General features: G+C 43.9%; 1 protein-coding gene across 1 annotated transcript in view; it reads left to right on the top strand.

The window, feature by feature from the left end:
- The window catches only part of TLL2 (tolloid like 2), a 148,121-nt gene that overhangs the window by 87,781 nt on the left and 42,400 nt on the right, over positions 1-17,940 (top strand). Inside the window, exons 6-9 of the mRNA XM_003255270.4 lie at positions 4,561-4,739; positions 6,221-6,326; positions 13,826-13,950; positions 16,654-16,769. Of these exons, the coding sequence (XP_003255318.2) occupies positions 4,561-4,739; positions 6,221-6,326; positions 13,826-13,950; positions 16,654-16,769 (526 nt within the window). The remainder of the gene's footprint in view (positions 1-4,560; positions 4,740-6,220; positions 6,327-13,825; positions 13,951-16,653; positions 16,770-17,940) is intronic.

Here is a 17,940-nt window from a genome sequence, read left to right on the forward strand (position 1 = left end):
AGGATTTGAAAAATACAGTTAATAGAGTTGATTCTATAGGTCTATCAGATTCTATAACCTCATAACACATTTTTTAAATGCCCATCTATTAAGCATTAAGAACATCTTAACGAATTCTAAAAGGCAGAAATAGCATTAAGATATTTTCTGATTGCAAAGCAGTGAAACTGGACATAACATAATAACAAAAATAGAATAAACATTAGCTGGTAAGTTAAAAGTCCCCCCATGCTTCCATTTTTATGGCTCTTAGGTCATAAAAACAGCAAGATTAAAATTGCAGAATGTCTAGATAATGAAAGCCCTATGGTTCAAAATAAAAGAGATATAGCTAAAGCTATGTCCGGACAAAAACCCACAGACTTAAATATCCACATCACCCGTTGACAATAGTGACAATGAAATATTCAATTCAAAGAAGCTAGTAAAAATAAATACAACCCACCACCACCACCACAACAAAATAAACCTAAGGAGAGCATAAGGAAACAGACAAGGTGAAACATTATAGGGCTAACAAATTCAAGAGTAAATTATTTGAATAAACAAACAAACAGAAAACAATAGATAAACCACTTGTTAGTTTAATTGAGACAAAATATGATCACATAGAAATACATAAGATTAGAAATGAAAATGGGAGAAATAGCCACAGATTCAGCAGAATCACAAAGGAGTAGTTTGCAAAACTCTAGGGCAAGAAGGGTGAAAATGTGGATAATGTGAAAGTCTTCAACGTAAAAATAAAGTACTGGTACAGACCAAGAACTTTGAATGAAATTGAAGAACGGAGGGAAAAAGCCATCCCCCACAAAGCACCAGACCAGAGTTTCACAGGTGAATTCTTTCAAAACTTCAAAAACAGATTATTCTGGTATACTTAAACTTTTTAGAGCATAGAGAAAGATGAATGCTTTCAAATTACTTTTGAGGAACTGTTATGGCATTGCTACCTTGAAATGAAAAGGATGGCACCAAATAAATAGAGAAAGAAAGGAAAACATCATAAAAAAGATAAGAAAGAAAAAATTATAGACTCATCTCACATGTGAATAGCCATGCAAAATCCTAAATAAAATGTTAGCATGTAGAATTCAGCAGTAGAAGAAAAGAAGAGGAGGCTGCCAAATACATTTATCTGGGGAATACAAGATTAGTTCAACATTAGGAAATCTATTCCCAAGATTGATTGGTCAAAGAAGAGAAGCTATATTCATACCTCAATAGATGCTAAAAGGCACCTGTACAATACAACATGCAGTTTTTGTTTTAAAGAAGTAACCAAGGTAGCACAGAAATAGATGTCAAGGATAGATTCTTGCATTATATATATATAAGTATAAATATACATTTATATAAATAACTTCCAACCAAAAGCCAGTATCATGTTTGTCGATGATACTTCTAGAAGCATTTAATTTTAGTTAAAATCATGAACAAGTTTAAGATGTTTAGGGTTACCACAATTATTTAGCATTGTTTTGGAATTACTAATTAATATAAATTAGACAAGAGAAAGAAAGAAACACTGTGAATATTGGCAGGAACAAGGCAATGTTTGCACTGATGGGAGGTAATGTGATTGTCTGTCTAGAAACCCCAGAATATCAATTGAAAAGCTGTTAGAAAAACAAGGAGACTCTATTAAGTGACCACAAAATTAATTAATTAACAAAAATAGGTGACTGCTGTTCTTTATACATGAAATAGTTTGATACACTTTTATGAGGGGAAAAAATCACAACTTTAATAGAAACATAATAGATACTATATCTAAGACTAAACATAAATGTGCCAGACCTATAGGAAGAAAATGCTAAAACTCTCAGGAACCTAAAAAAAAAAAAGTAAAAATAGAAAGCATATTGCTTCCTGGTGTAGGGATACTCAACATAGTAATGATGTCAGAACTCCCTAAAATAAGCTGTACATTCATGCCTTTCTGATTTAAACACCAACATTTATAGATATATACGTACATGTGTATGTATGCATACATATTTTTAGAACTTGAACAAATGATACTAGAGTTTATCTGGAGGAACAACCATGTAGAAATAATGAGAGAGAGAGAGAGAGAGAGAGACAGAGAGAGAGAGAAAACAGTAATGACAGAGGTAGCTATCTAATGGTCTAACCAAACATGCAGAATATTAAAATGCAAAGGGAAGATAATAACAAAACAGTTTGAAACTTAAGGGAAAAATAGATATATACAAAAAAGGGTCCAAAATGAATATACCTATACACAAATTTGGGTAACATTTTAAATGAGTGGGAGAAAGATCAATTAGTCAATTGGGATATTTGAATATTGGGGTAATTTAGATAACTCTGTGAAAAAAAAAAAAAACTGGAAGAAAGAAAAAATCCAAGAGTATAAGAAGGAAACAAGAGTAGATTTTATTTATAATCTTGAAATATGGATGACCTTTCTAAGCAGCACATAAGAAAATGAAGACATTTTATAATACTAATATTAAAAACTTTTATAATGCAAAAAGAAAACAAAGCAATACACAAAAACAAAGTCAAATGAAAACTAACAAAGTGAGCAAAATACTTGCAACACCCTTGACTAGTTTCCCTAATTTACAAAGCGTTCTTAAATGTCAATCATAAAAAAATGGACAACCCAGAAGAAAACAGGGGTAAGAGGTGATCACATAGTTCACAGAAAAAAAATAAAAATGTCACTTAAAATATGTGAAAAACTATCCAGCCTCAATGCAGTGAAATCCCATTTTTTACCTATCCAATTGGCAAAAATAGTTTGATAAAACCAATGTTGGCCAGGATGAGGGAAATAGGACTTCAACATTTTTTTAGCTTCTGTGAGTAAACAGTAGGTGTATATATTTGTTGGGTACCCGAGATGTTTCGATACAGGCATGCAATGTGAAATAATCACATCATGGAGAATGGGGTATCTCTCCCCTCAAGCATTTATCCTTTGTCTTACAAACAATCCAGTTACACTCTTTTAGTTATTTTTAAATGTACAATTAAGTTATTATTGACTATAGTCACTCTGTTTTTTGGTCAAATGATATATATTATTCATGCTTTCATTTTTTTTTCTTTACCCATTAACCATCTCCACCTTCCCCACCAGTCCCCCACTATTTTTCCAGCCTCCAGTAACCGTCCTTCTAGTCTCTATCTGCATGAGTTCAATTGTTTTAAGTTTTAGCTACCACAAATAAGTAAGAACATATGATGTTTGTCTTTCTGTGCCCGGCGTATTTCACTTAACCTAATGATCTCCAGTTCCATTCCTGTTGTTGCAAATGACAGGATCTCATTCTTTTTTATGGCTGAATAGTACTCCATTGTGTGCTTGTACATATTTTCTGTGTGTACACATTTTCTTTATCCATTCAACTGCTGATGGACACTTACGTTGCTTCCAAATCTTAGCTATCATGAACAGTGCTGCAACAAACATGAGAGTGCGGATATCTCTTCAATAGACTGATTTCCTTTCTTTTAGGTAAAGAGAAAGGGGCTTTTAATATCTTACTAGTGAGTATATAAACAGACAACATTTTGGGAGTGCAATTTGACAGTATCTATTAAAATTTCAAATGCACATATCCTTTTATCCATGAATCCCATTGGTAGAAATTTACGCTACCATTTCTTTGTTTCATTTGCTGTTTTTATTTGTTTTGCTTGTCATCCTCTCCCCCGAGGCCTTGTTAAAATAGCAAAAACTAGAGTTACAGCCCAGATGTACATTAGTAGAAGACTGATGAAATAAATTTTAGTATTACAAAAATATATATAAATATTATTTGAAAAAAATGATCGTGCCCAGAAGGGAGTCATCTCTAAGGCTCCTCTGATAATGACACCAAGTTGCATGCGTTATAGACACTCATCTGCCTTCTTCCCCTGACTCTTCTCCTTTTCATTAAAAATGGCCCAGCAGGAACTCCAGCACCTTGCAGGTGGAGGGGTGGAGTATGGTATGGACTTTATGTCAGAGACAGACCATATCTTTTGTCGGCTTTTCAAGAAGATTCATAACCACAAAAAGCTCAAGAACCATTTTTGGAGGGAATTTCTGCATTGGGTCATTGGGTGGGAAGTTGGACAATGAGAGCACTTTCACCTCTGAAATTCTGTTTCTTTTCTTTTCTTTTTTTTTTTTTTGAGATGGTGTTTCACTCTTGTTATCTAGGCTAGAGTGCAGTGGCGTGATCTTGGCTCACTGCAACCTCTGCCTCCGGGGTTCAAGCAGTTCTCCTGCCTCAACCTCCCCAGTAGCTGGGATTACAGGCACACACCACCACACCTGGCTAATTTTTGTATTTTCAGTAGAGACAGGGTTTCACCATGTTGGCCAGGCAGGTCTCAAACTCTTGACCTCAGGTGATCCGCCCACCTCGGCCTCCCAAAGTTCTGGGATTACAGGCGTAAGCCACTGCACCCGACCTGAAATTCTGTTTCTTTTACATGCATACACGCACACACATACAGAGTGGGAGGGGGGACTTGCCTCTTGCTCTGAATGTCTTCTGACCTGCTGACCTGGGTATTCCCGCAATTGTCCAGCTGTTGCTCCTATGTTGGGCGCCGAGGAGGAGGCCCACAGGCCATATCCATTGGGAAGAACTGTGACAAGTTTGGCATTGTGGCTCACGAGCTGGGCCATGTGGTTGGGTTTTGGCATGAACACACCCGGCCAGACAGAGACCAACATGTCACCATCATCAGGGAAAACATCCAGCCAGGTAAGGAGGCCTGTGTGGAGTCTGGAAGGCACTGGTCGAGAAGGTGGCAACCTCAGGGAAAGGAGGGAGGGAAGGAAGGAGGGGACTTGCTGGGAGCTGAGCAATGCTAATTGCCGAATATGGAGCAATGACTGTATTGTGCAGGCCCTTCTCACCAGTCTGACCACTGTCCATCTGTGGCCTCCTGGGAGGTCATCTGCCATAGCTTGTAGGTTGGAGCAGAATTTTCCGTGTTTTAAAGGACATGGAAATCTAACTCCATTTCCTGAAAGGAACACAGTCGACCAGAACACTGTTACAGCATCAGCGCTGATAAGCCAAAAAAAAAAAAGAGTTCTCCTGGCTGTTTTTATGAGTTATTTTTGCTGACTTAGGCAACATATTTTCTGAAACTGAAATACAATTAGGACATGAACACATGTAAAAACAGTGTTTCTGCCTAGAAGCATTCTGCCCCAAGGCAGATAAAGTGTCTAGATAAAAAAAAATACTTTCTTATGTCAAATAATTTTATATGGAAGTTAATATTGAGCATGAAAGTAGCTAGTTGAAGAGTATGATTGCCTTACAAATGCTTTAGAGAATCTAAATTGTGAGCTATTTAGGATTGAACTTAACTCTCTGATTCATTTTCTTTTGTTTCTTCAAATTGCAAGATCAGGTTTTTGTTTGTTTGTTTTGTTTTTTTGTTTGTTTGTTTGTTTGAGACAGAGTCTCGCTCTTGCTGCCCAGGCTGGAGTGCAGCAGCGTGATCTTGGCTTACTGCAACCTCCGCCTCCTGGGTTCAAGCGATTCTCCTGCCTCAGCCTCCTGAGTAGCTGGGATTACAGTCGCCCGCCACCATGCCCAGCTAATTTTTGTCCTTTTTTTTTTTTTTTGAGACGGAGTCTTGCTCTGTCACCCAGGCTGGAGTGCAGTGGTGCAATCTCGGCTCACTGCAAGCTCTGTCTCCTGGGTTCATGCCATTCTCTTGCCTCAGCCTCCCAAGTAGCTGGGACTACAGGTGCCCGCCACCACGCCTGGCTAATTTTTTGTATTTTTAGTAGAGACGGGGTTTTGCCATGTTGGCCAGGCTGGTCTCAAACTCCTGACTTCAGGCGATCCACCCACCTTGGCCTCCCAAAGTGCTGGAATTACAGGCGTGAGCCATGGCACCTGGCCCAGAGTTTTTTATTTTTATTTTTTATTTTTTGTGGGGGCAAGCAAGTTGATAACTAATCTGTCTGCAAACTTACTTTAAGAGGTTTGAGTGGCATTTGGGGATAGGTCTTGGGTGGTGAGGTTGGGAGAACACAGGGCTTGCTGGAAGTTTCAAATTTCTAAGTATTAAAAACAACAAGAACCACTACAAGCCCTGTTATTTGACTGATTGGGCCAAGAGAGCCCTGGGAAGTTGTTATGGGCCCTCCTTCTCCTTCCTCTGCCTCCTTTCAGGTGCCCAACTTGGTTTTCAAAGGGCTTAACACAGTGTTGTGTCACAGGTCAGGAGTATAATTTCTTAAAAATGGAAGCTGGGGAAGTGAGCTCTCTGGGAGAGACATACGACTTTGACAGCATCATGCACTACGCCCGGAACACCTTCTCAAGGTCGGAATCTATGCTTATGCCTCGTCTGTGTTTTACTGTGCCTGCGGCAGGCTTGGGTTGGATTCCTGGAGGTCTGTGGAGAGTGGGTCTCTGCATGCTCCTAGCACGGCTGGCCTGTCTGTCCTTGAAATACAGTGGCCTCTGGGCTGCAGTGAAATATAATCTAATCAGGTTCCTGTTAATAAGATTGAATCCCATTGTGAAGCTGGCATTCCATCATGCCCTAATGTCACAAGCAGCAAACTGGAAAAGGGAAATTATCGAGAGGTTGGCTGGGATAATAACTTAGAGGCTCTGTGTCAAATTTCCAGTGGGTGGGGGGAGTCTTTTATAGAAGCATGGTGGTGCTCACCAATTCTCCTAGCAGAGGTTTGGTTTAATTGGAAACTAGGCGGTGTCAGGGCTGGGAGGGCTGTAAATCATCGATTCATTTTAGAGGTGAAGACAATGAGGCTCCAGCCAGCTCTCAGATGCACAGGTAGCTGAGGACTGGAGTGAGAGCAAGGACCCAGGTTCCCACCTGGAGGTCACAGATGATGGAAGCTGCTGTATTCAAGTAGGGCTGGGCCATTTATTTATGGCTGGCATAGGCAGGGTCTGTTCTGATGAGCTGTTCTGATATGCTGTGCCTAGCAGACATTGAAGATTTTCAGTATTGTCCCTGCTTCTAGACCCTGTAAGTGCTTTGTGTGCAGAAGTTTTTCCCTACTTTTCCCAGTTTTGTAGTTCTTCTACCCTTGAGTTAAAGGAGGCACAGAGAACAACTATTTTCTCTCTTGGTACTTTCTCTTCAGTCTCCTGTTAAAACCAGCTGTTTGCTTGTTTATTTATTTAATCATTTCCCCAAAAGGATCTGTGGTGACTTCCAATATACACATGAGATAACAAAGATAAATAATAGGTGAGAAAACTGGGGGAAAGGAAAAGGAAAAAATACGGCTAGAAAGCTAAGTTGAGGCCCAGAATAAGTTTAGTGCTCAGAGTATATGCTGTGAGGTCATGTACACTTGGTTGGAGTTGGCAGCAAATCCTGCCCTGTGCTTCCTAGCAGTCACAGCAAAGAGGGAAATAATCCATTCCATGAGTCTCCATGTCCATAAAGATGAAAGGAATTCATTTGCTCAGAAAACATATGGCTCTTGGGAGTGAAAGGGAAACTGTTTGCCAAGGGCTCTTTGGTTCTTGGGTAAGGCTGCCGAAAGCATCCGGTTGATGAGTTTGTTGATAGGACTATGGGAGAAATCCTCTAAATCTCAGCATCCCAAGTTCTCAAGGGGTACTGTTCCTCTGGCCACACAGCTGCTTTAGTCATGATCTCTATCCTGCACCTAGATATGAGCTCTAGTGGGTGGAGTTGTGTTAAAGCTGGCATCTTTGACAGCACTTGGGAGTGGCATGAAATTGAGCCTTCTTGGCCTCTTTGACCTTCTCCTGGCTCTTTTCCAAAGATAGTAGAAGAAACATGGTGTGATGAAGAGACCACCAAACTGAGAGGCAGAAGCCAGGTTCTAGTCCTAGTTCTCCTGTGACCCTTACCTTTGAGGGAGGCAGACAGTAATTAGGGGCAGCTGTGTGATGGTTAAATCTCCACCTCCACAGGCCTTGGTTTCCTTGTGAGAGGGTTGGACTAGATGTTCTCTGAGCCCCTTCCAGCTCCAACCTTTCATGTTGCAATTTCTCAATCTGGTGCAGATGGGTGAGGGGTTGACAGATATGATCTCATTCACTGCCATACAGGAAATCCGAAACTGGAAGGGCCTCCTCTTCCAGATTAGGAAACTAAGACATTGAGGGATCCACCCTGAGGCTGTAGGCAGGGAGTCTCAGGACGCCAGTGCAGTGTGCAGATATCCAAGGGGGAGGCAATGCTTGGGTCTTGGGGTGGGCTGATTCACCTGTTTGGGAAATGGTGCAGGGAATAGCCAAAGGCCCACCTCATCATCCAGGAGTTACAAGCTGCTACTAGAGACCAAGTATCAATTTTGTCAGGGAATCTATGTTAAGTTGGCCCAAGGGAGAAGTTTTTCCTTGGGTCTTGTTTCTGTAGCTGCCATAACTCTTCATATTGCTTTTTAATTTATCTATTAATAATTATTAATTTATATATTCATATGTATCTGTTGTATTCTCTTCTCCGGCAGTAGACTGAGATCCTTGAGGACAGAGACTATCTCATTCTTTTCTAGTCCCCAGCACCCAACATAGTGCCTTGCACCTAGTAGGTATTCAATAGGCATTTGCTAAATGAATAAATTAATGAATGAGTTCAAAGGGGCCAGGAGGACCTGCAATTTTGGGGAATAGGTGAGGGTAGAAATTTCCATTATGCTCACTGCAGTTCTTTCCATGTGCTCACAATGCGATGGCTACTTTATTAAGGTGAATCTATAAGTCTGTGCCACGTAGGGCATTTGTGTGCTATAGGAACTGTACTGCCTTCTCACCGCCTGCTCCGTGCCAGGCACTGCACAAGCTCTGGAGCCAGAGGCCAGGACAGGATGCAGGCAGAGGATCTTCCAGCACCAGCGTTTCTTTTCTTGTCTTTCTTTTTGAAATATATATATGTATTTTTTTTTTCTAGGATTGCTAGCTCATAATGCCATGCCTTTTGTCCCTCAGGGGATAACCATTTCTAATGCTATTGTCAATGTGAACCATCAGCCCAGACCAGCGGAAATCCATGGGCCAAACCCATGAAATAAAAATTCCTCATCAAAAGTCCCCAGAATCTCTAGGAGGGAGATCAGCATGGGCAGCACACGGGAGGATGGGCAGCTAGGAGCAGAGCAGCTCGCCGAGGGCAGGCGGCCCCTCCTGCTACTGTTACATTAGCTACTGCTGCAGAGCAACTGACCCCCAAGCTTAGTGACTTAAAACAGTAGCTTATTATTTTTGATGATGCTGTGGGTTAGTTAGTCAGGCTTGTTCTTCTCTGGTCTTTCCTGGGATCACTCACAGCAACAGTCATCTGACAGATTGATTGGGCTGGGGAGTCCTGGATGACCAGTCACACGCCTGGCACTTGGTGCTGCCTGTTCATGCCCTCTGTTCTCTCTGGGAGCCCCTTGGTTCTCCTTCACGTGGCCTCTCATCCTCCAGTAGGCTAGACCAGGCCTTACAATGCATGGGGACTCAGAGTTCCAAGAGGGCAAGCGGGGAAGCTGCAAGCCTCTTAAGGCCCCAGCTCTGGAACTTGCATGACATCACTTCTACCACATTCTATTGGTCAAAGCAAGCCACAAGGCCAGCCCCAAACTCAAGCGAGTGGAGAAATAGACTCCACCTCTTACTGGGAGGTATGGCAGCTTCACGTTGCAGTAGGATATGGCTATTAGGAGGAGTGACTTTTTATTTTAACAATCTGCCACTGCTGCCTTCTCACCTCTGCCCCAGAGTTCAGAATGGTTTCAGCAAATCCGTTTTGTTGCAGGTGGATAATTGCATTGTCCTTTCTGCCAACTTTTTACCTGGATTTTCAGAAAACAATTTTGTTCACTGGGTTTTTACTGGGGGCTTTTCTATTGGCATTTTGTCAATAGTTTCCCCACTCCCAACTCCATGTCATTACTTCTGGTCACAAAGACCCTGAAGCTGACCTGTACCTCATGTTGGATTCTGTAAAAGAGCAGAATAGAGCCCATGGAACATATGCTGATCTGGGGAGGTGGGCAAATGCTATACCCTGCTGATGGGAAACTCAATCTTTGTGTTTCTTTATGATTGAGCTGTCTCCTTCCAACTTTATTCTCTCTAGTTTATTGCAGTTCTTCTCCCCTCCCCCTTGGTTGGACCCAAGCTGTGGGGAGCGGTCTCTTTGGAGGTTTTGCTGGGCAAAGATCCAGGAGATGAGGAGACAGTTCTCTTGTACAGGGGCCTCTTTGTTTCAGAACTCAGAGCTGACAGTTTTATTCCCGGAGGCATCTGCTGAACTCTGTCTTAGCTTAGCAGAATGTCAGTGCTAAGAGTTGTCCTACATGAAAGAGGGAAGGAACGTCACCGCTGTGGTTTACACAGGGGACGGCTCTTGTAGTAAACAGCTGGAAGCTCTTGCTGGCAGCTTGCGATATGCAAGGGAGGACGTCCAGCACCAAAGAGCGGTCTGAGTGTGAGCCAATGTTGTTCCTAATGTTTTGGTTTTTGAAGTCTGCAATGTTCTTAGCTCTCTAATTTAATGCATCATAAGGCCTACTGTTCCTTGGGCAGCAGGAAACACTGGCTGGAAGGAGGAGGATTCCCAGAGGTGAGCTCCAGGCCTGCCTCTCCATGACTAGCTCTGTGCCCTGGGAAAGTCACTTAAGCTCTGCAGGCTCAGTCTTCTCCCCTGTAGAGTGAGAGCTCTTGTGATAATGGCACCTGACTCCTAGGGTGTTATGAAGATGAAATGAGATGGTGCAAGGAAAGTGCCCAGTGCAGGGCCTGGCACATCGGAAAGTCCTATGAACGATGAGTAAGTGCAAGAACATGGCCTCTATGCCCCAGGCCCACTGGCAAAGTCATCTACGTGATGTGGCCAGGTAGCATGGGGTGCTAAGAGACTGTGTGATCCCTATGCTTGTGCTGCAGAATTCCTTTCTGCAGGGGAACCAAGAAAATAATTACAAAAGGACACACCTTTCATTAGGGCAGAAGTGCCTGTTTTTGGAGTAGCTAATGATTGAATTTAGGATTTTCCGCAGAGTCATCACTTGTGGTTTAAAATATGGTAAAGTCAGTGAGGGAGGCCAAGCATTCCACTAAAGTTTCTCTACAGGAGTCCAGACTCAAAAATGAGGCTATGGGAGCTAGAGAAAGACAGGTCAAGGGTTACATGTTGGGTACAGAGATGCTGAAAAGGAAATCAGCAGATGATCTCGACTCCCACAGGCTAAGGTTGGAAAGTGAGCTTGAAATCTGATTTAGAAAAAAAAAAGTCTGCACAAAAACAAAAAGATAATGAAGTGATGTAACCAGGAAGAACCAGGGGTAATAGGTATTTTCTAATGTAGTGCAGAATTTAGGGAAATAGAAACAGTGCTTGAAAGAGACAGAGAGAGAGAGAGAGAAAGAGAGAGAGAGAGAGCAAGCATGCACAGCTAATAGCTAGGTGACGTACGTACATTTTTGCTTCCATTTTGGATGTAAATAACTATTTTGCAAAGTTTTTAAAAGACAGTGCTTTATCCTGGTTGCATAATTTAATTCAAGAAGCATTTTTTTGAGGTCTGCTGTGCTCTAATTTCTAAGGACAGAGATAAAACACCCAGTCTCTCTGCTTGAGGAACTTACTTTTAGCAAAGAAGACAAATACCATCACTCCTTAAAAAAGACAATACAGTATGATAAGAAGAGACTACACAAATGGATAAGACCCAGAGCAGGGAATGACAAACTCCAGATGGGAGGAGTAGAAAAGGCTTGGGGAAGACTTTTAATAGAGAAAGACATCTGATGGGGTTTTGGAGAATGAATAGGAGTTTACAAATAGACAAAAAAACAGAGGGCATGGGCAGCCTAGGGAGTGGATAGCATGTGAGAGGGCATATTTGGGGCCTACAAGGAGCTTAGTGTTGCTTAAAATAATGACATATGCTTTATTTGTGTTAAGTATTCTTTTGGTTATGGGATTAAAAAGTCAGGCTGGAGAGGAAGGCAGAAGTCAGTGAGCAAACAGCCTAGAGATCCAAGTGGTGACTGGAAGTTGGTGAAGCATTCTAAGCAAAGAAGGCACATGCCTCCCCTTGCATTTGGGGATGACTCCATTGCAGCATTGTGGCCAAGGGGAGCAGTAGAGTAGAAGTGGCTGAGTCTACAGGGAGGGAGGCCAGTTAAGAAGCTACTGGAAAGAGTTCAGGAATGGGGTGTTGATCACTTGAGCTATGGCAATGGTCTGGGAACAAGGAGGAGGGTATGGGTTCAAGGGGTGCAAAAAAGGTATAGTGGGCAGGACCTGGCTCCTGGTTTGGTAGGAGAGTGTGAGGGAGAGGGAGGAGCTGAGAATGCCCTCAGATTCAGGCTCAGGAGACAAGGATTATGGAATGAGCAGGAGAAGGATGGAATTGTGATAAATTTGGTTTTGAGCATGTTGGATATAAGAGGCCCATAGGACAGCCCAGGGGAGGTGTTACGAGGCATCTGGGGCTCAGCAGAGGATCCTGGGCTGGAAACAGAGGATTAGCTGTGAGGCTGCAGATGATGGTTAAAAGCCATAGGAGCAGATGGAACGTGGAAAGAGAGGACAGAGGGAGAGGGCAGAAACCCAAGGGGCATCATTGAAGGAGAAGCAGAAGTGGTTCTTGTCTCACTGCTCAGAAAGAGCCGTGGTCTGGACCCAGGGAGAAGACAGTGAGGAGGAAGGAGGGCATCGGAAGTCCCAGTGCTGGAGAGAGGGCAGACGGAGATTGGAAGGTGTCCACTGGCAGATGAGTGGTGACCATTGCTGATGGGGTCAGATCACAGTTGGATTGAGGAATGAATCAGAGGTGAGCAGTTGGGGATTGGAGACAATACTTTCTAGAAACTTGGTTAAGAAGGGAGGGAAAGAAACAAGGTGGTGACTGGAGGAGGTGCTGATTCAAGGAGAGGCCTAACATCCAGGAGAGGCCCCAGATAGAGAGTCTGGAAGCAGAAGAGGAGGCTCAGAGCTGGCAGCAGACAAGGCAGCAGGCGGGGTGTAAACCATGCCCACAACAGGGCCAGCTGGCAACCTGGTTTCCACTTGTCTAGTTTAGAAATGAAATTGTCATTTTAGATTTCAGTCAAGTAGGAGTAGAATAAGATGTTAGAGATAGAAGGGGCTGCCATGACCATCTCAACAGATTTCTTATTGTTTAGTGGGGTAAACTGAGACTTAGAGAGGCTCAGAGAGGGGGAGGGTCTTGTCCAAGCACACGCAGGCCTAGTGTAGAAATCTCTAGTCCAGGGCTCTTTTCACTACTCTTATTCTCTGCATTTATCTCATTTTCCATCTGATTTCCCTCTTACCAGCAGGGCCTCCAAACTCTGACCACCAGTTCATCAACCTGTACTTGCTGACCAGCCCCTGAGAGTCTCACATTTGACCAGTTCCCAAGCTCTACCTGGGGTGGCTCCAGGACTTACCTACTTAAGTACTTCCCAATGCACAACTGCAGGGGGCGCCACTCACACCATGATCTCTCTAAGTGGAGCTCCCTGCAGTTGTGCAGCATGGTGGCTCTGGGGCCTGGACCTGTCGGGGCTTCATGAAAATGCTCAGGACACATCCCTAAGGAAGCCCCGTGGCTACTGCACTAGGGCATATTTTTACACTTGGCAGAATCATCTTCCCACTGGAAAGCGAGTAGGCAGCTGATGAGATGGAATGTGAAAATGCTAGCATGAGCGAAGGAAACCTCTTCAGTCATGCCAGCCCGGGGGAGGCAGGCCAGGGGGCAGGAATGTTGTTAGGGTTATGGGCAAGGGCATGAAGCCTGGAAATCCCAGCACGGACAGCCTAATGGCCTTGACTTTTCTTTCTCTCTCTCTTTTTTTCCTTCCTGTAGAGGAGTTTTCTTAGACACCATCCTTCCCCGTCGAGATGACAATGGCGTCAGGCCAACCATTGGCCAGCGCGTGCGGCTCAGTCAGGGAGACATAGCTCAAGCCCGGAAGCTGTACAAATGCCCAGGTAACTATGAGCCGTGGGGACTGCCAGCACCTACCTAGCATCTCCAAAGCACAGTCCCTGTGCTGGGAAAACAACTTGGGGGACCTAAAGGGACAATTCCTTGGCAGCTGTAATTTCTGGTGTCCCTCTGGTAGGAGGTACTAGGCAGTACAGAAAGGTGAAATGGTGACATGGTGGCAGGCAGTGAAGAGAATAATAGGTCTTAGAGTCCATAGGCAATTTCATGAGAGGCTTCAGACTTCTCTGGCAAAGCTTTGTGTCCAGAAGGGGAAGAAGGCATAACAGAACAACAGTAAACAGGAGTGTACTTCAGTGTGTGCCCCATAACAGTAAGAGCACCTCTCCTATCTTTGGGACTAGGGGATGTGGGTTTGGAAAAACAAGAACCAAGCTGGATTTTGCAGGAAGACAAAGAGTGAGGGAGAATGCTTTTGGGAGGATGGGGGTCAGTTTCCCAAATGCTACAAGGTGGAGGGAGTCTCAGTGCTATTAACGAGCTTGTTGCTTTGGTCTTGGGGCTTTCCTGGCCATCCAAGGTGCTGGTCAGTGGCCAGGAGTCTGCCATTGAAGATGGGACAATACACTGGAATTGGAGCAAATGCCTATTCCCCAGCCCGTTTGGAAGCGTTCCTGCCCCTTGGATTTGTCCCATTTGTCTTCCATCCCCTTGGCTTCAGCATCATCATCATACACACACCGTCTGAGCTCTTCTAGACCCCTTTCAGCTCTTGAGCCTCAATGTAAAGCACTGGTTAGGGCAGCTGAGTTTTTACTAGTGATGGGTCAGAATCCATTTCAGTGGTTTTAGGAGGATAGAAGGAAGTTCCATTACCAATAGCCTTTCCCAAACTTCCAAACCAGACACAGAGTTTGATCATGGGATGAGGTATTTGAAGTGAGGACCATCTTAGAAAATCTGGGCTGTCACATTACCTTACTAAGCAGGACCTGAGGGATGCAAAGGGCTGTGTGGGGCTTGCTTCCTCAAGAAACTTTAGAAAATATGTCCATCCAGCTATTAGTCATCTGGGGTCGTGTTAGGGCTGAAATACAGGACACACATATCATATAACCTTGCTGAATCGAATGGGAAACCTTATAGCATACCCTGGGAAATGCCATCATATTTATTCAGTTATAACATTTATGCTGCTCACTTCCCAAAAGGATTCACAGCAAAATACCGTGGAGCCACACAGTAATGTATCTGTTCTTGCAGAATGTTGATGATTATTCTAAAATAATTTCCATGGAACCCTTGGGGGTGTTGACTGCCAGGCATAATCCTCATGATGCCTGGCAGTTGTTCAGTAACGTGATACTGAAGCCCCAACATCCAGGATTTCCTGAGGCCGATAATGGGCGGTTCTCCACATATCCCTTCCTGCAGGTCCAAAAAATATGGAGCTTCCAGTAGTTCCGAGTAGTAACTGAAAGCTCAGTCAGTCGCCATGCAAAGGTTGAACTGCATGTAAGGAAAAGATACCTAAGGATGCTGAATCTCCACATGTTAGGGTTGGCCACATAAGAGGAGGGGCTCTCAGCAAACCAGTGTGTTTGTCTTTGGAGTCTGAATCCCCAGGCATTAGAGAAATACAAAACCTGTAGTTTCCAAGGATTCATACAGGTACCCTTCATTTGTGAGGACAAATTAGGGGAAATGCTTTTCACATACATAAAGACTAGGTTCTAGACTCGTAACCGACCCTCAAACATTCACGGGCAGAATAGCCTGCTATAGAAGATTCCAGCTCCCTGTGCCTCTGCATTTTTTTGTTTTCTTGACTGCTTGATAGTTCTTTCAGAAGTGAGTAGCAGAAAAAGAAGAGGAAAGATTTAAACTAATAGCTGAAATAAGTTTCAAAGCATTTTTTTCTTTTCGTCTTACCTACTTGCACTTTTTTTTTTTTTTTTTTTTTGAGACACGGTCTCACTCTGTCACCCAGACTGGAGACTGGAGTGTAGTGGCATAGTCTTGGCTCACCGCACTTTCCACCTCCCAGCCTCCCAGGCTCAACCGATTCTCCTGCCTCAGCCTCCCAAGTAGCTGGGATTACAGGTGCACCCCACTACCACCCAGCTAATTTTTGTATTTTTAGTAGAGATGGGGTTTCACCATGTTGGCCAGGCTGGTCTCGAACTCCTGACCTCAAATGATCCACCTGCCTTGGCCTCCCAAAGTGCTGAGATTGCAGGTGTGAGCCACCATCCCTGGCCTCTACTTGCACTTTCATGTTCTCTCTGCCACCGATATTATTATTAGCAATAATAATGGCTACTATATATGAAGCACTCACTATGTGCCAAGCACTGAGCTGATCCATTTTATGTAATGCACACGATTTCACTAAACCTCTCAGGTATGTCCTGCCCATCTTACAGATAAGAAAATGAAGGTCCAGCAAGTCTAGGAAACTTGCCCAAGCCACACAGCTGGCCAGAGAGCTAAGATTCATGACCTCTAGGCCATGCTTAGTCCTGAGAGCCTCAGAAGAAATTCCTGGGCATTCCTTTTTGGCTCCCAGGTCCTACTTGTGCTTTTGTTAGCCAGAAAACATCAATCTGCTTGCTACACTTCTCACCAACCTGTTCCGAGGGCTTTGTCTGGTAAAGGGGTATGTTTGCTCCGCTGCCCTGTGCGGGAGCTGCTTGGGCCAGGAGAGGTGCATATGCCACATCACAGTTGTGATTTTGCTTGTGCAGCGTGTGGGGAGACCCTGCAGGACACAACGGGAAACTTTTCTGCACCTGGTTTCCCAAATGGGTACCCATCTTACTCCCACTGCGTCTGGAGGATCTCGGTCACCCCAGGGGAAAAGGTAGGTGGGAAACCCCTTCGGCAAACGGGACAGCACTCCTTGAGTTGTGTGAGGTGGGAGGAATTCTTATTGTCAATGGTAAAAATAACAGCTGTTTGGTTATGAGCACCCACTGTGTGCCAGGCATGGTGCTGCTTGCTGTACGTTCATTATTTCTGGACTTCTCAACCAGTTTCACCCATACAAATGAAGGCTGGCATGTACTAAATATCCACTGAGTTACAAATCAAGCTCACAGTTCCTCCCAACCTTAATAAATACACTATTATAATATCCTGGAATTTAGAATTCTGTGACACCTCAGATTGCTGCTCTGGACAATTGACACGGGGAGCCCACAGCTGGCTTTTCTTCCCCCCAGCCTCCATCTCACTATTTGGGGCTTAAAGAACATCCCTGTTGACACCCTAGCCCACTTCCCTGAGCATCTTCCACTCCTCTTTTGCAAACAGCCACTCCTTGGCTGCCCCTCCAGCGGGATGGACTGGCCAGGTGTGCAGTCTATACTCAAGAAGATAGATCCAGGGCAGAGGCCCTTGCATGACCTGGCAGTGGGCTCAGAGCTGTGTGGACAGGGAATTCCTGGGTTCCTGGAGTGTGGCGTAGGAGCTGGGCAAGCTCTGGGTGGACACATCCCTTTAGTCTTGAAGATTCCATGACCCCCTAGAGCTGAGCCCAGGGCAAGGATCTCTTTCACTCTGGTCCAAGGGTGGTATGTTTTCAACCCTACTGCAGGGCACGTACTCTTATATCCATTATCTGGATAAGGAATTTGAGGCTTGAACATTAAGGAAAGTGCCAAAAGTCCAAGGTAAGATATAGAACTAGAAACTGAGAACTGAGGTTTTGCTCTCCAAAGCTTATCTTTTTGCTACATGTCTCTACAGATCTGAGTGTTGTTCAAGTTGTCTCAGATTAGATGCAACTATCTTAGAGAAACTCATTTCCCTAGGTCTAGGTTAGGGGATACCCCCAGTGCCCCCAGAGCTCTCTATAATAATCATACCTGTTGTAGCATGTCTCACGGTGTTGTCACTACTGGTTTATTTGTCCCCCTTCTAAATCTTAAGCTCATTAAGGTTGGAGATCATTCACCCCCAGGGCCCCAGCACTCCACAGTCTGTGGCACAGACTGGTCACCTGATAAGTATTTGTTGAATGGATATGTGGA

Source organism: Nomascus leucogenys, chromosome 3 (genome assembly GCF_006542625.1).
Source record: "Nomascus leucogenys isolate Asia chromosome 3, Asia_NLE_v1, whole genome shotgun sequence".
In the NCBI taxonomy this organism is placed as follows: Eukaryota; Metazoa; Chordata; class Mammalia; order Primates; family Hylobatidae; genus Nomascus; species Nomascus leucogenys.